This window comes from Vidua chalybeata, chromosome 2, assembly GCF_026979565.1.
Source record: "Vidua chalybeata isolate OUT-0048 chromosome 2, bVidCha1 merged haplotype, whole genome shotgun sequence".
Classification (NCBI taxonomy): domain Eukaryota; kingdom Metazoa; phylum Chordata; class Aves; order Passeriformes; family Viduidae; genus Vidua; species Vidua chalybeata.
Window position 1 is genome coordinate 89555436 of NC_071531.1, and position 25613 is coordinate 89581048.

Below are 25613 nucleotides of genomic sequence, written 5' to 3' on the forward strand. Positions count from 1 at the left end.
CCTTTAGCTCTTTTTCGGACTCACAATCAAATACACTTTTCTGAAATATGGGAGCAAACAAATAAGTTGGTGCAGAGGCTAGTGGTTAATAGACCAAAAAAGAAGCCTGACCAGCAGAGCAGATTTGAATGCTGCAGGAGGGAACACTGCATTTCTCCTCAAGAATCCCATCTTTGATTCTGCTGTGTAGTACCTTGTGATGCAACCATTATGAAAAGTGGATTAGTGTTTATTTTGAGTTCACAACAAAACATATAGACATAATAGATATAAATACACATTATCAAGATCATAGGAATTTCTGCCATATTTCTAAACAAAGAACTGTTTACTGTCAAATTAGTTTTTAGATAAACATACAGCCTATGTACGTTAGTTATCAGAGTTAGCATCTAATTGATGAGGACAAAAGAAAAAACAAAAAACTCTCTTATTTAGTTTAATTAATTACCAACAATTGGCTGAGGCACAACATTAGATCTAAGCCAATATAGTATTTTATGCACAACACCTATTTTAATGTTCTACTTGGACACTTAAGAGAAAGTGAAAGTAAGTTACTTTGAAGACTTTGACAGGGTTGTGGTAGGATTTCCTAATGCTTTTTGGGTGATGAAAGATAGCTGAGGATAAAAAATCCACAGTACGGAAGACATTTTCAGCAATCAATGTTTATCTTTGTTTTTTTTGTTCAGTTCCTTAACAGAAATAGTATTTTCCTTTACTCACAACCCCACTTTAAGAAATGAGTAAACAATGATGACTAAGAAGCTATGGCTAGAAATGGCTGATTTTGTTTCATTTTCTAAAATTCAGAAGAGATTAATGACCTTAAACCACCACGTTATTTCTTTGGATTTATCTTCACTTTAGCTTCCATCTACCACTGGGCAAGGGGTCATCTCTGTTGTGCATATTCAGCTTGCATAGTTCTCTACTGTGTTTGGGGGATTTGAGCAATGACATATCTGTACTAAAAAACCACCAAATGCAGAGATAGAGAGAAAACAACTTCTTTGTTAACACATGTTAACACATTAGAAATTGGAGATAATTGAATTCAGTTCCCAGCTGTTTCAATGGCTCCCCATGCAACATTTCAATCCCTACTTCCCATATAAAGCTTCTCCATTTAGACAAGCTTCAATCTTATTCTTTGACTCTGAATCCTAGATTTTAGATCTGACACTGATGCATGACTCACATCAGTCTGATTAGCTATTGTGTATGAAATTCAGGTCAAAATGAAGACACTGAAGTACGGGCATCTGAACTCCCGCCAAAAGCAAAAAACTCAAGACCCAAAAATAAAAAGATTGACTCAGCTCATTTCGAAGTGCTCATCTACTGCCTGGTCCCTCTTGGCCCTCCTAACACCACTGACTGCATCAGCATTGACCTCAACTAAGGACAATGGAGAACTCAATTTTTTAGCCACCACAGCCTTGCACTATGCCCTTTCCTCAGATTCCCTCAGAGCCATGACCATGCTGATGCTGTGACAGGAAGCCACACATATCAAGCCTGCAAACACAAAACAACTTTGCAGCAACTGTTTTCCCACAGAAAGCTTAACCAACTCAAACAACTTCTCCAAGGGAACTTAGAACACACTAGTCCTCGCTGACACATAGGACTCTGCCATGGAAATACTGCCTCTGGTACCTTGGTACTGTAGAACACAGGAAAATCTCTTTTCTCATAGCTGAATGAATGAAGATGCTACAACACACTAAATCTGGACTTAGCAGATACAGAAGGATCAAGATATTTATTTAGCAAGTGTCAATTGTTATCAGACAAGGTAACCTGAAGGTTTGTCTTCTACTTGGAAGAGGAATAGAATAATCTTCTCCAGAAAAAAATGAACATAAGCACAGTTCAGATTCAATGCATTGCAACATCTTCATTTCCTGAAGGACTCTTGCAGTCGTTTTCAAACACTAATACAGATTTTCTTGTATGTACTGCAGCAGCACATCAGTGATGGTATTTCCATGGAGCTCTAACGCAGTATTAGTTGTCTAATCTGGAATATGAGCCTAAGTATGCACAACTGTTTAAAACACAAATTTTACATGAAGGGTCTCTCGAAAATGCTCCTGCACTGCAATGAAAATTCAGTGTCAATCAGCAGAATTTTATCCTTCCCATACCAGTGATCTTAAAAATACTAAAATTTCTGATGCAACACAGCAAGTTTATATTATTTGTATTAGATATTACTAGACATTGTGAAGTAGTTTTACATCACAGTAAGAACAGTAACAGGGAACACTTTTTCACTAAACTATCATTGCATCAGATATAATGATTTACATGAACATCCCACAGATTACCCAGAAGAACTTGGCTGGTTTTGCAATGGTTTGCCACACATCCCTGTGGTAACATAGCTTTAACACAAGATTACATGGCATATAGCCATGAATCCAAAATCCCCAATGGTGCATTTAGTATGCACTGAACTAACTGGTAGAAAAAAAAATGCTGTCATATTAGTTTTGCACTGGCACAAATGCTGTGCCACACTACTACATCTCATTTACTGTTTGTCAATGTTTATAAAGAGGTGGCTGCTTCCTTTTATAAAATAACTAACAGCAATAGAACAAGGCACATATTTAGAGAGTAACTTGGTGTTAGTAGCACCGCCTCTAAAAGCAAGCAAGAATTTTTGGACGGTGTCTTTATTCCTTTATAGAACCCTTTGCTTTGTCAATATGCAGAACAAAAAGTCTGTCAGGAAATTCTGCATTCGTTATCAGCTCATTCTCCTTACATGGCAGTACTGTAAATATTTTTCTTCTTTATCACCTGACAGTAAATAACTTTGAAGGTGTGATTTAATTAATAGGAATGCCAATATTTCACAACTTTTACCTATTTTAAAGAAAATGAGTAATAGAGAAACCCATGCACCAGGAAACAAATGACCAGAGGTAGTGAACTAAGGTCTACCAGGCAGGGTTCAAGATCACTTAGGCTGGATGACAGTTGATATATTTGTAGTACAGTTCATCTGTTTTCTTATCTGGTAAAGCGTTCCGTAATAAATCATAATTTATTGCATCTTTTGCAACCTTGTCAAAGGCCACACCTAAGATTTTTGCTTCAGTAATAAATTCCACCCAACTGTGTACAGGAATTCACTTGACAATCTGCACATAGCTAAAATATTTTGGTATTTTTCAATGCTAGCACCAACAATTCATCTGGTTTACACAACACCACATTTACTTTCTACTGAATTGACTATGTTTAAAAACTAACAGGAGATTTCAAAGTAATTTTCCAGTGAGAAGCACTCATGAGCAAAAAACCCTAAGGCTGGCTGGCCAATGTCTCCTATTCTCAATTTGTAACTGTTTCTCATCCCTCTTTTTGCTTGCCTTTTTCCCTTGTGGGTGTATTTATCTCTGAACAGGGACAGATCAACCCCAGCAGTATTTCTTGATGTACACAACTAAACTGCTCATGAGGCTGGTCATGTGTTTCTGCATATTGTCTGTAAAGTACAGCAGAAACAAAACTTTAGAATAGTCCTAAGTCTTCCATATTACTATAAACAGCATCCAACTGGAAAACTTCAAGCAAATATTTATGAAGATGAATGGTTACCACTAGGGTGCTTGAGATTTTGCTGAGAGGTTTGGGCTTTTTTACTTATTAGCAATTAATCAAAAATAGGTAGAGAATAACCAAATCATTACAGCTTGAAGTTCAGCATTCTAAGACCCACCATATGTATGCAGGATCACATGTTAAAATTGCATCTAAGTATGCAGTAAGTGAAGGGCTTTCTAGGGTAAGTGGTGTCATACATTTCTTCTTTCTAAAGGTACAGTTCGGGGTGAAAGAGAATTATTTTATTATATAAGCAGAAAGCTTCCAAAATAATTGCTGCTTTGCTATTAAGTTCACTATCTTGACCTACTCTGAATACACCATGAGAGACACTTGAGATAGGTCTGTTTACTTCCCTCATATGAAATTCTTTGAAACACAATGAATAAAACCACTGCCTTTAAAATAATTCAAGTGCTATATTTCTCTGCTATCAAATTCTGTGTCTGTTTGCAGTCACATAAAAATGTAAAATTCCAGTCAAGAGAAATCAAGAAAATTGCTTAGCACTCTGTTTATGCTACTGGCCAAAAAATCCACACCAATGATCGTTAAAAAAATATTTAGGAACATTAGATTTGAGTGTCAACATTTTTCTATCAAGCATCTATGGTACTAATGCAAGCCTGAACTCAATTTGAAATGATAAATATACCTTAGAGCAAAGTTTTTTTCTTGTCATTATTTATTTGCTTCTGTTTAATGCTATTTCCTACTCATATTAGCAAAGCAACTGAAATTAACTTGGCTGCATTACAAATAAATATCACCATATAGCACTTCATTAAAAATCTGCATGTATCCTATTATACTTGGAGTAACCAATTAATATGGATGAATGGCTAGAACTGAAAAACACTTATCTCTCTAACCTTGTCTTCAGACACAACTGTCTGAAAATGACACCTTCAAAACTAAAAGTTTCTGTACTCACTGTCTTTCAGCCAGGAAAACTCAAAGTAAGTTCCCTTTCAGGTTTTTAACTTAATGACCCAAGTTTTGAGGGGGAACGAAGTCTAACACTTATACATTAAAAAACAGTATTTTAAAAATCTCCATGAGTCTCAAGGTCATAAAGTTCTCCTAAGAATTTATATTCAGCTGTGTGTAATATTAGAAGCTGTGTGTCAGCAGTGAATTCATGTATGCTTATCACCTATAAATTTTTGACAGATGCTGGAAAAGTTCTTTTATTATCCCTAATTCTATCTAATAATAATTGTCCTATTCTTTGACCACTTGCAGCTTTCTTAAACTGCTTTCTGCCCTAGGTTTTCAATGGGCTTCAATCAAAGTGCATTCTGGTCTCCTTCTTCCTCCCTGTCTCTCAAACCCTTCCACAGGGCCTTGAATTCCCTTCTGGATTTCCAGTTCAATACTCCCAAGTCACTACAGCATTTGCTGGTAGGTGGGCAGAGCATCCCAGGCTTTGAACAGCTTTTGCCAGACAACATGCTCTTCTGGTCAGCATGTGCAGATTGCAGCAAACAACTACTAAAGCTGGGATTTCTCCCTTTTTCCCTTAGCAGATGAACTAACAGAGAATTTGTCCTCTAAGTGACAATGCTCTCTGAAAACTGGAAATCTTAACCTTTCAAAAGCAAAAATTAAAAAAAAATCTCGGGAAAACTGCAAAATCCAATTTTTTTTTGAGGAAAAAAGAATATATCATTAAAAACATAACTGTATCATAGAAATAACAGAAGAAGATACAAAGATGAAAGAAGCTTAAGGAATGGGACAGAATTAATGAAGCCAGAAAACCTGCAGAAAAGGACAACAACCTTTGCACTTCTTGTTTGTGCGCTGTTCCTATCTTCTCCTCAGAACATACACTTTTAAAAGTACTTCTTGAAAAGACACTTGTGATTTTTATTTGTTCTTAACTAGGTTATGTAAAAATCAAAGGAGATTTAAAACCAAAAATGTAGAATTGAACTCTAAGCTCTATTATTCTCATTCAACTCACTCCCATCACTGCCTCCTCTAAGAAAAAAGGTCATAGAATTACTTGCTGGTGAAGTGGATAGAAGATAACAGGACCAGGAATGGTATGAACACCATTATAATACACATTCTATTTTCTGTGGCATGTAAGCAATTGAGGAACTACATACTGATCAGTCATGTAAATTATGCAGAGATGTCATCAGCAAGTCACCAGATTTCTAAATCATCAGCCTCACTTCACTTGTGTAAAGGGTAGCGGTGTCTGTGAGAATCCACATGGGCAACATTTAAAAATCGGCTTCTGCTGATTTATGTAACATAAAGGATCTTATCCCAGTGATTTGCAAATGACATCTCTAAGGGGACCAGCAAGATTCTTTTCCTTCACAAATACAATGACAAGAAAACAACTCACGTTCAACTTGATCAAACATTACTGAAAACAAGAAATCTCTTGGTGTCATGTAATGTTCTCCTTCATATTCCAACGATGCAAAATGCATGAAGCGGTGCTTTCGAAGAGACAGTCTTTCATCCATGTCTGCATGAATGACATCTTCCTTCTGAAAAAGAAAAAAAAAAAGACCAGTGCATTGGTAGACCAAAGATGTAATTAGAAAAAACCCTATACCCAATCTTGACCAACCTCAGTATTTTGTGGGTAGCCACAATAAAAAGGTACCAGCAATTAAAGCTTTTATAGCACAGTCTTAAAGAATGACATGCTTATATGATAGTCAAAGTATTTTTTGGCTTTACTGAGAGCATGCTTTAACAACAGAAGAGAGCCAAATTAATGGCTGGATGTCACCAAAGGCTGATCCTGCTTCCCACTCTCCTGCTCTTAGCCATGTTGTCCTGCACCTCCTTGTTTGCCAGCTCTGCTGCTTGGGCTCTTGATGAGCCAAATTCAGCTTGCTAACTCAACAAAAACCTAAACCCACCAAACAGTAAATAGTATTTTGCCAGGTTAGTGGCTGGCTCAGGAAAGGCTGAAATGTGCTGGTATCCATGCATATGAGTCATTCCTGAAGTTAATTTCTGAACTGTGAAGCAACTCCTAATATAGGAGAATAATGATGTTCTTATTTAAATATGGGCCTGTCTTTCAGAGAAGTCAAAAAATGGGAAAAGCAATGAAAACACCACCAAAGAGTCAGAGATCATACCACCAAACCCAAAGATTCAACTAGTCAAGCAAACAAAAAATCTCCAGCTTCACCCTCTCCTTATCAATACTGAGAGACTCAGGATCAAAACCATATGAGTTGACAATACTCTGATGAGTAGCACCAGCACTTACTGGTAGCAAAAGAGGACACGACCCAGTGAAACAGAGATATTGACACTTTAGGATTTCAGAGATGCTAAGTGACAACAGGAAAACAAGAAACTCTAAGATTCAGAACACATACTGTGTGTATTTGAACATTAATCATGTAACAATTACCATCACATATTATATTATACATTATTGTATTTCTAAATAGAAGGCTTCAACTTGCCATTTAATCCCATGCTCTGCAGTTCTGTGTTAGCATTAAGGACTTGTTAAAATATTTCACTGAATGACAGGCTACAAGCACCTGCTACAGTCCATCTTAGTTTTCCCTTGTAGCATATTTGTTTGCCTCAAACCTCAGGTTTCAATGAAGGGTAGGAGGTAACCAACAACAAGAAAAAAAAATACTGATAATTTAGATTTAAACCAGTCATATTCTGATATGTAAGGAAAATATGGGCTACCTCTAAGCATCTGAAGCCAAGACTTGCTTTGGTTTGGACAGCACTGCTTTAAGCTTCTTACAGTATAGAGCTCTATCATGGCCTACAACCCAAGTGCACTGCTGCTGTTCAGACGTGCATGTTCTGGAAAATACTGCTTAAAAACAAATCAAATGTAGCAACAAATGTATTTATTATTTTTAAAACTTTAGGGGACAAGTGACTCCGCAATTGCTTAGTTAACAAGACTCAACAAATGCTGCAAATCTCAAATGAATATTTCATGGTTGCTGGGTATTAACATGCTGCATTCTTATTAAAATCACATCCTTCTCAGAGTGATGAAAACAATTTTTCCCCAATGGCAAATTTAAAAAAAAATTGCAAAATGGTTTCACAGTTGTCCTTCAACCAAAATTATGTAATGAAAAGGAATCTTTCTGTATAAATACAAAAATAAAAAAGTTTAGACAAGAAGTAAAAAGCAAATTCTACATGTTCAAACCAACTGGATTTTAAAATTTCTTAAGTCTTGCAGTATTTATCTGAATTCTGTCTAAAGCTAAATTTGTTACTGATAACAGAACACTGAATTTTAGCAGTCCACAATTTTAACTGAAATACATAGGTACCAGTTTTGGTCACCATTATATAAGAAAGGAATTAAACTGTTAAGAGAATGTCCAAAGGAGGGCAACAAAGATGGAGAAGGGCCTTGCAGAAAAGTCGTATGTTGGAGTGGCTTAGGTCACTTGGTGTGTTCAGCCTTGAGAAGAGGAGACTGAGGGGAGAACTCATTCCAGGCTGCAGCTTCCTTGTGGGGGGAAGAGGAGGGGCAGGCACTGATCTCTCCCCTGTGGTGAGCAGTGACAGGACCTGAGGGAATGGCCTGAACCTGTGTGAGGGGAGGTTCAGTTTGGACATTAGAAAAAGGTTCTTCACCCAGAGGGTGGTTGGGCACTGGAACAGCTCCCCAGGGAAGTGGTCACAGCACCAGCCTGACAGAGTTCAAGGAACATTTGGACTGTGCTCAGGCATATGGTGTGACTCTTGGGGTGTCCTGTGGAGGGCCAAGAGTTGGACTCAATGATCCTGATGGATCCCTTCAAGCTCCGCATGTTCTGTGATTCTGTGCTCACATGTTCACATATTAACTCTGAAGGGTGCCTTGTATTTGGAAAGGAACCTATTCCCATCAGAATTACAATAACATGTGATTATGGACTCATCAAACCCCTTTCTTTTTGTGAAACTAGCATCCCTGATCTGCAAAACAGCCTTGACTAACTTCTTATGAACATCAGCTTCAAAAGTAGCACAAATGAGGATGAAACAGGATGAAATAAATCAGCTGTGCCATCTCCTACTTTTTTTTCTAAGCTTTAGCAAAATTCCTGACATCCTGTCACTATTAAAGAAATTTGTCATCAGCAAAGAACACCCTTCAGGACATGAGCATGAGTTCAGCTAGAGCAGCTACCACCTCATTTAAAAGCTGTACCCCTTCCTCTCATTCACTATTATTTTCTTCACCAATACGTATGTCTCCAAGTCTTCAATAAGCAGGGATGCCAGATCTACCAAAGACAGCTGGTAAGGGATAGAAATACATGGGAAGAAGTAGGAAGCTCCTGTTTTTTGAAAAAAAAAAGAAAAAAATCCAACTTATAAACGTAACTCCCATTCGTTCTTAGAAGAGAGAAATGTTTGAATAACTATTCTAATCATTATTCCAAGTGCCTAACCAAAGAGTAAATAAAAATTATGTTTTGAAGAAAAGGCTGATTTAATCACTTAAAATTAAGATTGATCTTCTTTTGAAGTACCAATCTAATGAGTACAGAGGGAAGCAAGTTCTCTCTTCACAATTCAGTATCCTTCCCACTTCAATTAAATCCTGACTAATTTCTAAGTAGGTTTTCCTGAGTCATCCTATGAGTCCTGCAGATAAAAAAGATTTGACATTCCTGACATTTTAAAAAACACTGTGAAAGCTAATTCTGCTCATAAAAATGCATGTACTGGGCAAAAACCAGAGTTTTACTCTTTTATTCCGCAAAATGAGTTTCAAGCAAAAACAGATATACTGTAAGAAATAATTATGTATTTAAGGCTGAACTTCAGATATTAAGGTATCTGTAATCTAACACCTCAGCAGTTTCCAACAATGCAAGTTCAAGGCAAGTTGGATATAAAAATTTAAATTTTTGGGGCACAATGGGTGAGAAGAATCTATTACTACTACCACAAGATTCTTGTAAGCATAGTTTAAAATAACTCTGGGATTGACTTGGGCTTATTTCTGCCTCTAACAATGCATACAGGAGAAATCCAACCACAAAGAGCTACGTGGCTTTAACAGTAGGGCTTGGGCTGAAATTCCACCCTCAGCTCGTTCTTCTGTGTGTGGGTCCAGCTGGGGCTTCAAACACTGGGTGTTCCCAGGTGCTCCACGGCACCCCCACACCCAAGGGAATTGAGAATGAAATTTCAGCTTTAACTTGGAATTTAGTTGCCTTTGTGGTTTTATGTCAAGTCTCCAGTGCCAATTTCAGAATGTGCATGGTAAAGCTATGATAGCTGATGGTAAATTAGAATTGAATGACATGAAAAGGGTTCCAGGAGCATGCTGCGCAGGTGACATGGCAATGGATCAGGAGCTGACCAGCCACTGCCATCTACAAGCATTACCAAAGACTCTGGTTTCCTTCCCGGCTTCCTGGACGGAGAAATGCCTAAGGGCAACAACATTCCTTCAAACAATTAATTTTCACATTGATATCATTAATCTGTTTATCAGTCAGTCTCCTAAATTTAAGATGCAATTAAAGAATTCATGGTGTTCATGGTGTTCAATCTTTGGCTTGTGGTTTTGTTGTTGTTTGTTATGTTTTTTTTTTTAATTGAATTAAATAAAAATGAAGGGTTACATAAACAAAACTTTGATAATCCTTACCTGTGTTTTTAGTAACACAGCTGATCACTGTGATGTGATGTTTGGTAACACTAATTTTGTATCTATTAAAAATCTAAGTAATTCTTAAGTACAAACTCAAATATATGCTGCTGATCAACAGACAAAAATTATTTTAAAATATCATATGCACTTATCTTTCCCTTCAATTTAAAATTATATCTTCCCCTTTCATTAATTTTAGTTTTTGTCCCTTTGCACAGCATTTGGTGTTTTAATGCATCTGTGCCTTTCAAGTTTTCTATTTTAATCTTTTCTGCTTATAAAATAGAATACACTTTCCAATTAATTTTTTCCAACATAATTTTTCTTACTTTACTCTTTTCCATACAATCTACTTATCTGGTCTCTTTGTATCCTTTCATTGCCTTTCTTTCTTCTGTTATCTACATACCTTCCTTCCTTTTTCCTTTGGAAAAAATAAAATTAATATTTCCTTTTTTTCCCCCTCATCTGAAAAGAGGATCAATATTTTTTTCTTCTTCTAATCTGAAATAATTAGCTGTTACACTCATTTTACCTGCTACAAGAATAACTAAACCACTGTGTGGGATGTAATTAAAATCGAGTTGGTGCCAGTCAGATCTCTGGGAGCCTCAGGTTTGGAGCCATTAATTCACACTAGATCTACAAAAGGATTTAGCAACTCTGTATCAAATTTCTGTATAACCGATGAAAACCTTGTAGTTAACTAGTGTCATTATTGCATCTCAATTTCAACCCAATCCATTTTGCAATGATCAAAATAACAAAAAATGTAACTTGACCTCCAACTCTGCTGCACATGTTAACATACCCAGCATGCATGCTGAATGCAGAGGAATAATGCTCAGAGCTGAATGTTTCAAAGTTTCACATGATGCAATAATTGCTAGATGAAAAAGAGTTTTGACAAGAAATCCATTTGACAGAAATATGTGACTTACAGAAAGCTCAAAATCATAATATTTAAGAAAGTTTGTATAACTATGTGTAAAAGCAGTTGGTACTTTTACAATAAAGAATGTGAGCCATGTCTTGATCAAATGCACCAGTTACCAAAACTAACATCAAGCTAAAGAAATAAGATCAGAACCAAAATGTTCTGATGATGAGAATTGATCTGTATTACTTTTTTAAACATTATGTTTTCTGAGCTTGCAAATCAAACTCAGCCTGGACACAAAGTAAGCTGGGGAGGTAGGGGGTGGGGGAGGGAAGCACAGGACTCGTACAGAGAACATATTTGTCTGGAAATCAATTCCAAATATTTGAGTGACTGAAACTGAACAAGCAACTACATTTCTAAAAGCTTTAACAGTCTTGAAATCCCTAAATATTAAAAGGGCAAGAGATTAAAAATACCTCAGGAGCTACTTCTGAGACAGAGAACAGACTGCTAAAATAAGGACAAGAGAAGAATGAGAATGCAAAAGTCTCGGCTCTGGCTGCTCTTAACAGCTGAATATAAACACTTGAAAATTAGATGAAGCCCTTTCCATATACTAACAGGTGCCACTCCCCTCCTTTCTTTCAAATAGCTGCTCAGTCAGTTCTGCTGTGCTGGTACTAATTAGTGACGGTTATGTTTGAAGCAGCAGCTGAGGAGTTTATTTGCATCTAAACCCCTGCCATTTCTGGTTTTAATTTTTCTCTCCCTCCCTTTGCATTTCACTGAGTTCAGATTAAAGTGTGCACACAGAGCAGACCTACTGTTACGAGCACCCATACCAAATGGAGAATTAACTCAAACATGAGGATAATACAGAAAACGGTCTCAGTTTATAAGGGTTTTTAATTTCAGTATTTAATTCTAGAATTTCTATCTTACCAGAGCTCATTTTTAAACACAAGCTTAAAACAAAGTAGGAAACTAACACATTTCCCCTAACAGAATATAAGAAAGGCAGATAAGGTACCCAAGCTCTAACAAGCCAGGGAACCAGCTAATTAATTTAACAAACCATACATTTTCACCTCTACTTGCAAGTTATCACACCAGCCTACTTACACATTCCCCTACTGAGGCTGACACACCACTCAAACACACTGGTGCAAAAGTACTAAATACATACAGAGTGACAGGGAGACCACATTGATGCCTCAAAGAAAACACACCCAGGAAACGTGTCCATACAACTTTCTGGGAGAGCTCATTACATTGTATTTGACAGTCAGTAGATTTGGGTGAAAAATGTGTCACATCTACTTCTCACTGATCTTTCTCAGTCAATCACATTAAAGAGCAGTTAAAATGTGAAGACACAAATACATTTGTTTTCAAAAGTAAGAGGAGCTAGATATTTTTGAAAGATATTATGTGTGGATGCGTTAACAATACACGGTGCTTAATTGTGTGGCTTTAAAATCAGAAAATCATAGAACAGACTGAGTAGGAAGGGACCTTATAATCATCTAGTTCCAATCCCCAGCCACGGGCAGAAACACCTCCCACTAGACCAAGTTGCTCTAAGCCTCATCCAGCCCAGCCATGAACACTTCCAGGGAAAGAGCATCCACAACTTCTCTGCACAACCTGTGCCACTGCTTCATCATCCTCATAGTAAAGAATTTCCTCCTAATATCTAATCTAAATCTGCCCTCTTTCATCTGAGGACCATCACCCCTTGTCACATGCCTTGTAAAAAGTCCCTCTCCAGCTGCTTCATAGGAGAAGTGCTCCAGTGCTTCTATCTTTGTACCCCTCCACTGGAGTCAGTCCAGCAGGTCCATGTCCTTCTTGCATTGGAGGCCCCAGAGCTGGATGCAACACTTCATGTGGGGTCTCACGAGAGAGTGAAGGGGCAGAAATCCTTGACCTGCTGATCAAGATTGTTTTGAAATGCCATAATCTTTATTTTATTTAATCTTTATTTTATCTCCTCCTTCTCAATTCAAATGATGTATGGAGTGTCTCTCCACACACCTTCTCAGAAGGAGCTGGGAAAGCCTCTAAGCCATCTGATTTTGCTTACCCTGAGCTTGCAGATCTTTAGGATTTTCAAGTTGATAGGACATTACCTCTTAAGTGTACTTTTGCTGCAGAGAGAAACCATATGCCCTTTCAAATAACTGCTTGCTTTGATTGGGTAACTCAGATAGAGGCTGTACTTCATCTGTTCTGAACTGCATCAAGAGATAATCCATTTATTACATGAGATGCAGTTTTAACTGCACACCCTTGAGAATGGGACTATATATGCCTGAGTTTGAGAAGTGCAATGTCACACTGTTGGAAGTTTGGCAGTCCAACTCATGCCAGCTGCATGGTGCCATATATTTACCTGGTGATTTACAGCTTTAAAACGTTTTTGCTGTCATAGTGCTTGGTCCTGCAACAACTGTACAGACAGGAAAAAAAGTTAACTGCTTTAATAGTAGGTGGTTGAATGCTAGACAACTTTTATTCTGAACAAGACAAATTCTGGACTCAGTGCTCACATGGAAAAATTTAGAGGAGTAAATATTTAATGCTGGACGTAGTGACCTAAGCAGAAGAACCTAAGGGAAAGTATGTTTAAAACCTAGACTGGGAGAAGATGACAAAAACAGGAGGCAACTTTCCAATAGGTAAAATAAGCAGTACAGACTCAAGTTAAAAGAGATAAAACTCTGAGGATAAGGGAGCTAGATTTGATGCAGCAGACAGTTGAGTTACATAGTAAAAAACAAAGTGGTTACATTTTCAAGTTTGTTTTTTTTGGGGGGGGTTTTGTTTGTTTTTTGTTTGTTTGTTTGTTTTTGTTTTTGGTTTTTTGTAATCAAACAAATGCATTGCACTAGCATACAATGGTTGTGCATATTTAAATATATCCATGTTCATGTATGAATAAAGAGGACTAGAAACAAGATGGCTACTCTAATCTGTGTAATGGCTGAGCAAGAAGTAGTAAATACAACAGAATGGGAACTAAGATAGTAGGAAGTTTAGTGACAATTGGAGGAAAAAAGAACAGAAACATACCAGAATTTGTCTCACAAGCTTTTAAAAACAACTTCAAAGTGCCTCTGTCAGTGGTTACATACACTTTCAAGAGTTCTGTACACCCTAGGTTTGCAGCAATGTGCCAAAAGTATTCCCTCAAAGTCGTTGTATCAGCATGATGTTTTACACACAATGTATGTGCTTCAAGGGAAACACGGTAAAAGAAACTGCCTCTCTGTCATCAGAGAACACTGTCACTTGTGTGTTTTCGAAACACATTTCAAAATACCCATCTTGTTTAAGCACTATTCTTAACATGTTTGCACATCCAAAATGTTTTGAACAGTGGCTGATGGCACAGTGCCTCCCACAAGAGTAGATGTAGAAGAGCCTTGGATTGCTGTATCACTCCCTGAAACACGCCGTATGCCAATATAATCACACAAATCCCGTTAATTTTTAACCTAGGTACTTCGTACTTGCTCTGCCAGGGGATTTTCCTCATGACACTGAGACAGCATTACAAGAAATACACCCAATTGCTGCAGTTGCCAACCAGGCTACCACAGCACTGATCAAAACCAACCCTGCAGCAGCAGAACCTATGGATTTAAAACCACTTCTCTAACCAAAGACAAGCTCTCACCAAGTGGAAATACCCTGTATTTCATCTTCCTGGACTATGTTTCTGTATAGAAGAGTAAACAGAACTCAAACCAAACCAAACAGAAGACATACATAAGGCCTAAAAATGTTTATACGACACCATTAAAGAATGAAAAAAAAATTAAATATCCAACTATCATATATGCTATCTGTCATCAGTTTCTGTAAATGAGTGCCTCTATTTAGCCAATCTGCAAAGACTTTAAAAGAAACTTGTAGCTTTTCAGTGTAAATTTCAGTGTTTCCCTTTTGGAAGGGTCTGACATAAAGAAAATTCAGTTTAAAAATGTGATGATTCTTGGAAGAAAGTTCTGCTGCCTCAGCTGAGACAGAAGCCTTTACTTTATTCTTCATGCAAAGCATGATCTACAGGGTTGTGCTTTAAGGCTCTTTTAATCCACGCATGTATTTAATAGTGTTACAAGTACATTATACCAGTGAACATACCAGTTGCACACACTCTTAGGATAGCTTTCTACAGCAAAGCCACATAAAACTCAGTAAATACTGGTAAAAGAATGACGAGTTTTACAGTTTGCAGTTTGTGGGGTTTTTAAAAATAAAAAATAAGCAAAAAATACCCAACCTCCCAATAAAATGCAAACACAACAAAGCAGAAGAGGCCACTGTAACTACACAAGCATTTGTTATAAATATTCTGAAATTTAGAAAAAAAAATCACTGTCTAAAATAAAGAAGACCCCAAATAGTAGGTAATACTCAAAACATACAATTCCCTGAAGAAAAAATATCTAAGAATCCTAGATGTGGCAGATTGCTGGAAAGACAGGAAAATTGTGTTCAGAAAGTGTCAGAATTCCCTTCTGTGATAATGTGAACATTACAGAGATCGTCACATTACTCCTTCCCCCAGAATTCTGAAAACTCTCTAGAAGTGTGTGAGGGGGAAGTTAAGTTTTCTAAGGTTTTTTCCAGCCCTTTTATAACAAATCTTTCTAGATAAAGACACACACAAATTCAAGGAAAAAAAAAAAAAAACAAAATGAAAGAAGGACAGATCTATACGCTCCAGGTTCTTCTGCATAAAGAACCAAATTGAAAACAAAAGGAATCCCTAACTGAAAGTCACAATATACTTTTTACTCTTCAAGAATTCTATCCAATTTTACCCCCATTATTAGCTATGTTATACCGAGATATTTTCTCATTTCTCAGAGAGTCTGGTACTTAAAAAGGTGCCATAAGTGAAGAGGAGTTAACTGATTAGGTTGCCATAGAAAAGACTACCACCACCAACCCTCCTAAAGCATTCAACAACAGCTGGGAAGTGTGAAATTCTTCACTTTATTTCAGTGAACTAACACTGTTAGATAAAACTTCCAGAGTAGCAAATTAATCAGAGAATAACAACTTGTAAAGAAAAGAAAATAGAATATCTTTAAAGCTTTTCTTTCTTTTTTCCCCCTTTCTCCCCCTTTATTTATTAAACATTTAGTCACACAAATGAAAAATGGTTAACTAGTTAAACTCTTTAGAAGAGTGGTCAGAGCTACGCTCAGAGGATTTAGCAGGTCCCAGGAGATACCAAAACAAATATCCATATGTCCTGTAAGATTAATACAACAATAATAACAAAGTCATTGCAACCACAAGAAATGTTTATACTGTAATTAAGTTGTAAAATTATATTTATTTCTTCATAAAGCTGCTGACTTCCCTTTTAAACAAATGATTTGTTTTCTGTAGGAGTCATTGATCTTGTGACAATGTCATGTGTAAAACCTGAATGTCTTAAAACACACTATATTTTCCAATGGCTAGGCATATTTTTCAGACTTGCTTATTTTTTTAAACTTTCTACCTATGCAGAATTTTTCTTCTACAGCATTTCCATTTGACACAGAAATTACATATGGAAAGACTGGATAAAGAGAGACAGCTAAAACAGTTCTGCTGTGCCACTTGTTCAGAAAAACAGAAGCCACAGTGAAAATTTTATCTAAATTCTGGTATTCCCATTTACTAATGAAATATTTTCATCAACATTAGTTTGTAAAAACTTCACAATAAATTCAAAATATTTGAAAAAATAATTCAGAAATTTAGAATTTCCCCCATTCAAAAGAACATATTTACTGTGATCTAAGCACACATTATTTAATCAAAGAATTTGTGAAATAGTTGATGTTTTTAATAGGTTGCAAAATGCATCACACACAAAACTGGCAAGGATAATCTTCAAAGTTCCAGCACATTGCTGTGTAGATCAGAATGTTTAAAACCAATTTTTGACAGCCCCTAATAGAAAATCTACAGAGAACTGGTGGGATATAGTTAATGGCACCAGCAGAAGGTAACAGAAGTTTGAATTCATTAAATCAATTAAATTTATACATAAACTGTATTTGCAAAGAGGTCTTACTACCTTGAAACTGGACATCAAGGAGATGCTTGTTCAGAATACTAGATTTACATCAGAGAAATTCAAAAGATCACTTTTCCATTTAGAATTTTCAAGAGTTATCTTAAAAGCTGAATTCAGTATCAAACTCTGTGAATAGAGTAACACTGACAAATATTTATTTTAATTGGAGCTATTAGAGAGTGTAAAACCAGTGTATTCCTGATAACAGCAGAGTTATATTGGCCCTTCATTTTTTACCAGTGTTTATAAATTCCATTCTCTAATTTTGTACTTTTCTTCTATAATGAAAGTTCAAGTATGTTTTCCTCCCTTCAAAGTCCATCACTGCTGCACCCTCAGTGAGACTGCAAGGTCACAACCAGAACCAAAATTTTCTTCTCTGCAGCATCTGAATCTAGGAAAACCCCGTACCTAGTAGGTCATCCACTTCTCTGTGCTACATTCCTCTGCACCAGAGATAAAGTTGTTTTCAGCCATCCTGGCTGCACCTTAAACAGCTTTTGCAGAGGTTGTAGTACCATTTAAACAGGTCATCAAGCATGTGCTGATTTTCTGTTTCAAGACCTCCGTAATTATCAGTGTTGCTTCATTTATCAAATCTGCCATATTCTTGGAAGCAGACTGTGCTATTAGCACAAACCTTACATTTCTTTGGGAGGTCCAAAACTCTATCTGATGCTATTCTCTCTTCTCCTCTTCAAAATTTTTAAGATTATCTTTATCTCAGACTTCTCTAGTGAAATAGTTTGACTGTGACATTTAATTCAAGAAGGATGAAATTATTTAAAACTCAGACTAAGCCAAATAAATGGTTTCTCCAAACTCTTTTCTCTCAACAAAAAATGACTTCTCAGGCGTCCTAAGACCTCAGGTATGTGTACATTTTTTTCAAGAGAGACTGTCCATTTGTAAATGTTTACAACACTATCTAAAAGTAATGCATGTTAGTTTTCTCCTGCTCTGCTGAAGAAGGTTCACTAGCCACCAGAATAACTTAAGGTTTCAAATCACAAATGGATGACTTGATTTCTAGCTGATACTAATCATCAACCACAAATCCCAGGTTCATTCTGGGGGTAACACTGAAGGCAGTGGAGAGATAGGCACAAACCAGTTACAGGACGGTTCTCACTGTGCTTAGGAAAAACCTCGTTCATTTTGAAAGACAATGAAAGAGAAATCTGTATTTCTTAGGCCTCCACTGCATCTAGGGCATGGGCTCTGTCAAGCTCAAACTCTCCTTGCCATCATGCCCATTCAGGCACACAGCCTTTGGGGAATCCCTGCAGTGAAAAATGGGGCCCCTGGGCACCCCTTACTGCAAAGAGACATATTTATTTAAGGCAATTACACTGATACCCTGCTTCTAACTGCAGAAAAAGTGCCTTAGCACCCCTTTGCCCAGGGCTCCATAGTCTTGACTTGGCAGTCAATTTTGTGACCTGTTAGCATATCTACAGATTTCAAAAGCACTTTTGTTCAGAAAAGAAAGTAAATGCACACATACACTGTAAGACTTATGCTCGTGTTCAGAACTGAACTCATGCGTGTGTCTAGTCCTATCTTGAAAATATTTAGAAAACATTTAAGGTTGAATTAGATCATAGATGACCTCAGAAGAAAGGAAGAATGACTGTGCTGGGTCAGACCAAAGGTCCATCTCATCCAACATGATTTCTCCTTCCTTATGGTGTGTGGCTGCAAGATTAGAGCATCTCCGTGAGTTGGACATAGTACTAAAAATCCAATTGCAGTGTGTATGCATCGATTCAAGCATTGGTCATAAGCAAATTCTTAGGAAGGAATAAAAATATTCTCTCAGTATTAATTTATTTTGAGCTCGGGGACATCCTGAGCTGGATGTGGTTTCTATGTATTTAACAACCCTTGGCTATATAAGTGCCCTTGGCACCTACCCAACATCTCCTTGAGTCCATGCAAACTTCTAGTGCTTTAATGACTTTTGGCATGGAGTTTCACACATCTAATGCCTATTCTGAAAAACTGCACAATGCATAAAAGACCCTGGGAATATTAAGGTTATGTCAAATTGTATGTTAGTTTCGTGACTGAGGTAAACTTAAATATAATTGATTATTTCACTCTCTAGTATAGATGCTTAACACACTTCAGTCTCACAGTAGAGGTGAAAAAAATATCCTAAGTACACTTTCCATATCAGTTCATAAACTGCATTAAATAATAACATGATATCACTACAATCTTTTTCATTAATGACTTTTCCAGGGATATAAAACTTTACTTCTAGGAGAAAATGTTATTTCTTTATTTCACTAACCAGCCCTTTAAAAATATTTTACAGGCCACCTCTTAAGTCCTTTCTTATCCATTTTAATAAACATTACTTAATAGCTCTGCACACTGCCAAAATCCATTATCTTAAGCTGTAAATTGATAGCTGGAAAAAAATGCTTTAACTTCAGGCTGAATATAAGCATTGTGCCTGCTATATATTTTGTTTTCTGCAAAACTGCAGCTGCACATTTCAAATTAAACTATACATAGTTTTACTCAAAACTGATCTAGTTTCTCACACTTCACTGATCTCATCAATTCAGCTAGAAAAGTTTTATTATTGCCAAACTGTGACATCTGAAGCTCCTCATACCTAGGTCTAATGATTTTGCATGTCACTCTTTAGATCTTGGAAACAATCCGAAATGATGTTACCAAAAGCGGGTCAAAAGCAATATGGTTGAAAATCAGATTCTATTTTATCAGTAAAGATTAACATTTAAAAATAGATATTTGAGATATACTTTTTTTTTTTTTCCAGAATTCAAGCACTAATTGGGAGGGGTATTAATAACAGAATACATTTCTGGTATCTAAACTGCAGAGATTCCACTGACTCCAGAGTGACTTAAAGATCAAGCTTTTCAGTGAGGTGACTTTGATGATGGAAACAAAAAGGGAAGTAAAACTGAAAGTATGTCTAGAAGCCACAATCCATGAGGAAAAACTGAAGAGAAGTGCAGATATCAAGGCTGATATTTAATTTTGAAGTCCTTCAAGTTCTGCTTCTGAATGCTGTCAGGAGCCACCTAAATTAACGAGAGGCTACTTTCCAACTTGCACTAAATTGCCATTCAGAGTTAACAGCAGAAGCAGTACTGCCACTCACACTGGTTTCATTTTGCTGTCTACAAAGCTCCCAGGTCTCATAACTCTGCTCTGGAGCTCCTCCACTCCCTTGGTAATGTATATGCAATGTATATGGAATTTGGGTGCCTGCCTCAGAGGCAGTCTGTTGCAGTCTCATGAATATCTACCTAAAAAAGTAAAATCACAACTGGGCTCTGTTGCATACCTCCTCATAAGTCCTGAGAGAGAAATGGCCCCAGCACATCAAATATAAATTCTACAGGAGAACTGTCCTCATTGTCACAACTATGTGACAACAGAGAAGAAGCAGCTGGGACCAAGTAACTCCAAAATTTTCAAAGCAGAGTATCAAAATGGAAAAGGTTTCCCAGAGAAGTCAGCAATTTACACCAAGTTTAATAAATTGCTTTCCCAAATTTCAGTCCAGTGACCCACTGCATTTGGTTTAGATCCAAAGATGCAACTAATTTTCTCCAGAGAACTGAAGTCCACAGAGTTTCCTCTCATTTATTCACATGCTGTCTTACTGCTCCTGCAGCAGCTATCTAGATATTAAGAACTAAGCATCTCATCCAGCCAAGTGCTGAATCCTGAAAAAAGGGAGTTTTATTACTGAAAATAGTTTAATTGCTTTAGCATATTTTTCATCTTGACTAAAATTTTGCTACTTACACAAACTCTAAATGCCATATTCTTTAATATGCTTTGCCTTTCTCTCTCCAGATTTTTAATGGAAGAACCAGGATTGACAAAACAGCAAATGCTCTAAAACACTTCTAAACCTGTGGCAAACTGCGTATGTGCATCATTATCCTGACATGGCACTAGACAGGCAGCCTTATATTCTAGTTGAAGGTCCCTGAAATTCAGGAAAGTGCTAGCAAAATGAACATGCTATTATTCCTAATACACAATATGTAGAATCTGGGTGCTCCCCAATATACTTAAAACTAGTCTTAGTAGACAAAAACCCCATAATTCATAGATAAAAAGTATGTGCCCGCCTCACTACAAGCTACAATAAGTCTGAAAACTATGATCATTCAAGTTGCAAACCTTTAAGAGGGCTGGAAAGGGAAACAGCTTAATCTGCCTCCCTTAAAATTTAAAAACCTCAGTCACAAGTTTATCTCATTTGTCATTCCTTTTAATTCTTTTTATGAAGTCTATAGAATTTATGTATATTTTGTATTCCAACAGACTTTCTGAAATAATAATTTATTCCAGATCCTTACATCTTTTTATATGCAGTTCTATTTCCTCATTTTTTAGATCACTCACAATTTTCAATCTTGGACAAAGAGAAGGATATATATATATCTGTGTTTTCCTAGATCATCTTCCCTAATCTTTACACATAAAATATTTATCTCTGTTACTGCTTTTTCACTCTTTCTCAGACACTGCATTTCTTGTGTGGCATGTTGACCAATACTCTATACAGTATTCCAGATGGAGCCTAACACTCCTGTAACCGTATCGCCTCTTATTTTGTATTTTATCCCTCTGATACAACCTAGTAACTTACTTTCTTGCAGCTGTGCATAAGCCCCATGGTTTCAATGATTTTTCCACAATAACCTTCAAATCCTTTTCCTAGTCAGTATGCTGAATGATTGTTCCATTGCAGCACACACTGTGTTTCCTTTGGTTTCTTGCTCCCAGACTAATTATTTTACATTTTTCCACAGTGAACCACGTTTGCCAGCTGCTGGCCCAGTCACCTAAACAGTTCTAAATCCTTTTATATCTGATTGCATCGTTCCTAATTCACTGCTCTGAATTTTACTACAAAAAGGGTGGTGGGGAGGATAAATCTCTGCACACAAATATACATTAGTTATATGGGGGCCATATGCATGTGATCAGTATAATTAATCATATGGTTTTGCAATCTATCAGGCAGCTTTGCCCACCTCACTTGCATTTTTCCAATAATCCATCTCTGCTGGGACTACTTCGATCACTCCACACTTCTGAGCAGCTTCATACAGCTGCCATAAAAAAAAAAACCTGCCACAAAACCCCCTTTTACTTTCCCAAATGTAATCCTGCCACTTCAAATCACACTTACCTGAAGTTCAATATTCAACCTTGAATAACCAGCAATATTCTGTCTAGGATCTGGGACAAGTTGATGGCTTCTTTTTGTGAGCCCTTGAACTTGGAGGGCTGATTGGGAACCAGGTTCACCAAACATGCACAGACTCTACCTATCCAAGCATGCAGCCAACAGATATTTCCAGATTCTATTTGCAAGAAAACTACCAGAACTTCAAATAATAGCACTGTGTTTTGCAAGACAATTTTTAGTAATTTTTCAAATATTTTAATTTTCCTTTCTAATTACTGATGCAATATCAAAGGAGTCTCTGCTCATCTCAGTCCAACAGCAAATCAAGGACATAGACCTCTCAGTGTGCATATGAGGGGAGGATAGAAAAATCACGTAAGTTGCTACCACTCATACAGCCTGGTCTTTATGTACAGAAGCTGCTCCTTCTTCAAAGAAGTCCTAAATTTCCACTTCCTTGTGAATTTTTAAACTCTGAAAGCATGATGCAGAGTATTTCACTGCAAGAAATATTTCCATTTCCAAGCTTGGGGAGTTACAACTTATAGTTTAAATGATACCCTACCACCTTCTACCTCAACGGACAAGTTACTGAACTCATCTAGTAGCTGAAAGCCTCCTGCATCACTGTATAATCATGCTTCTCTTTCATTGTAAAAGAACAAAGTTGAAGCATTTGCTCCTCTTCAGGCTATTGGGTCATGTTATTATTCATGTTAGTTATGCTATTGGGTCAGAAAACATTTTAGCACTGGCTAACAGTGCTATGGCACTGGCTACTCTCTGCTGTCAGCTCAAAGAACGCTTTAACAAAACTTGCAGGTTTCTGTTTCTTCCATCCAATCCTTATTCTCTGCCGTTAATTCCTCTTTCATAAAACAATATCACTGTTGAGACTATCAAAGACATGTTTTACAGAACCACAGACTGTATGTTTGCAATGCCATTCCTGTGGCATTACAAGAAAATTACTTGTCAAACCTAAAACCTGACGTAAACTTGTACTGATATGCTGACAAAAATATTTGAGACATGGATTAGCTTTGAAGACTGCATGCACTGGAGAATCAGCATTTGGCAACACGATAGTTCTACCTACAGTACAGAAATGCTGCAGAATAATCATCAACTCCCAAATTAAATGTGCTCTGCTTTTTATTTATAACAATTTGAAATGGCAGGCTGTGCTTAAACAGAACAAAATAAAATTACTTCCAGGTTTTAGTTTAATTATTCTTCTTATTTAATTATTTACTTTAATTATTACTTCTAGCTTCTGCCAGAAATCCATTAAGGTACAGAATCTTACTCTAATTCTTGTCAATTTGTCTGATATTTGATGAAGCAATTTTCTGTCACATTTTTATTAATTTCAGGTAGGTTTTGGTTAGTTGTTTTTCCAGTTTTTCTTTTTCAACACAGGAAAACATGAACCTACACTTCAATGTTTTATTAGAAACCACTAAATATAAGTTATCTTCAAACAGAAAAAGTTCAACCAATGAACAGAGCTGTTCATTGACTCATTGACTTCCCCTTTACACTCTCTGCTTACAGACTGCGAAGATCATTTCCTATGGTAGGGGCACTGAAATGTGACATTGGTGCCACTTTTTAAAGTACTTAGGGTATTAAATAAAGTACAAGAATTTCCCAAAAGGGATTGAAAGCCACACTGAGGCAAAAGTCAACTAGAGAAAGATAAATAAAAATAAATTTCTCAGAAGATGAAGTATAAGGAAAGGAGATAGAGTCACTAACTTTTGGCCACTGCAGCGAACAAGAAAAAATGAGTTCATCTGAAATGAACTTAAATTTCTCTTTGCACGTCGAACAGCAGTTAAGCAAGGTCACCTCAGATGATGGACAGGTCATTAGCTCAAAGCCCACATTTCACCACTCACTGTCTATGTGCTTGTGACAAATTCCCAGATCCAGAACAAAAGGTAAGAACTCAGTTACCCCGGACTCCTCCTGGCTGCAATAGAGAATGATGGGTGTCTCACTCCTCATAGTATGTGGATACCTGAAAATTGATTTATCCTCTGACAAATCTATGTCTGCCTTAACTCCTTCTTAGTCAAGTGTTGTAAGAAATGAGGCACAGCACGGCAGTTGGCAGCAATAGTAATACATAAACTATGGCTCACATTAATAACTCTAACTGTCTGGGAAAGGCAGACAATCTTTGTTGATGAAAATGAAAATACCAAGCATTATCACTTTCTTGCCATCACCCAGGAAAAAGAATAGACAACAGCTATTACCCAAACCACAGCAACCACAGCAGTTGTAGCTCTGCAGACAGAGAAGAAAATGGGAATGCCTATTCCAACTTGCTCTTGCATGAAAAACTAGTTTTGTTACTCTTTACGGAAGTGTGAGAATACATCCTAGAAGCAAGCACTACTCAGTTTTAGATAAGTTTGGTCAAAACCCAAAGGAATTGTATCAAGAACTACTATTGTCCTCTACTTTTCTAATCCCAAAGTCAGAAGAAACACCAGAAAATCCTGCATGAACTCCTACTTTCACTATCCAGAGAAAAAGATTTTTGATGTTTCTGAATTTTTATTTTTACTTATTTTTAAGGACATATACATGCTATATTTTCTAAAAGTCTAAATATATAAAACTCATATGTTGACCACTACGGTTATTTTGGTTAAAATTAAATAGTAGGTCATACTTTCTTTTGTATATCAGATGCTTGAACATAAATATAACCTATGTCTCTGACTAGAAAGCTGCCTTCACTTTCATTATTTGACACAATTATTCTGGAACTCAGTGTAAATACCACTCTATAATGGCATTCAGCTGTGACTCCAAGCAATGTGCTGGATGACTCAATGTTCCATTTTTACTGTATTGCTGGAAGAGTGAACATGACCCATCACACCACTGCAAAAACACACCTCAGCAGAACACACAGATGATGATTGTCCTTCCAAACATGGAGATGTCAGCGGACCGACACAACTGCAGCCTGCCATTGCACACAAAAGCACTGCATCCTGCTAAGCAACCCCAGGGATGTGGGCAATGAAAGGAAGAGAGACACACTGACAGATGTGTGGTGCCACTGTCCCATGGGAGATACCCCTGTCTTAGCTGCAGGAGAATGCATGCACACTGCAAGACACTGGGTTGCACCAGACCACAGTCATTTTGTAACTAG

The 25613-nt window shown here is 37.0% G+C and overlaps 1 protein-coding gene across 1 annotated transcript in view; it reads right to left on the reverse strand.

Annotated features, from left to right (window-relative positions):
• Window positions 1-25613, reverse strand: part of MICU2 (mitochondrial calcium uptake 2) — a 133717-nt gene that overhangs the window by 56189 nt on the left and 51915 nt on the right. Inside the window, exon 2 of the mRNA XM_053934885.1 lies at window positions 5993-6140. Within this exon, the coding sequence (XP_053790860.1) occupies window positions 5993-6116 (124 nt within the window). The 5' untranslated portion in view covers window positions 6117-6140. The remainder of the gene's footprint in view (window positions 1-5992; window positions 6141-25613) is intronic.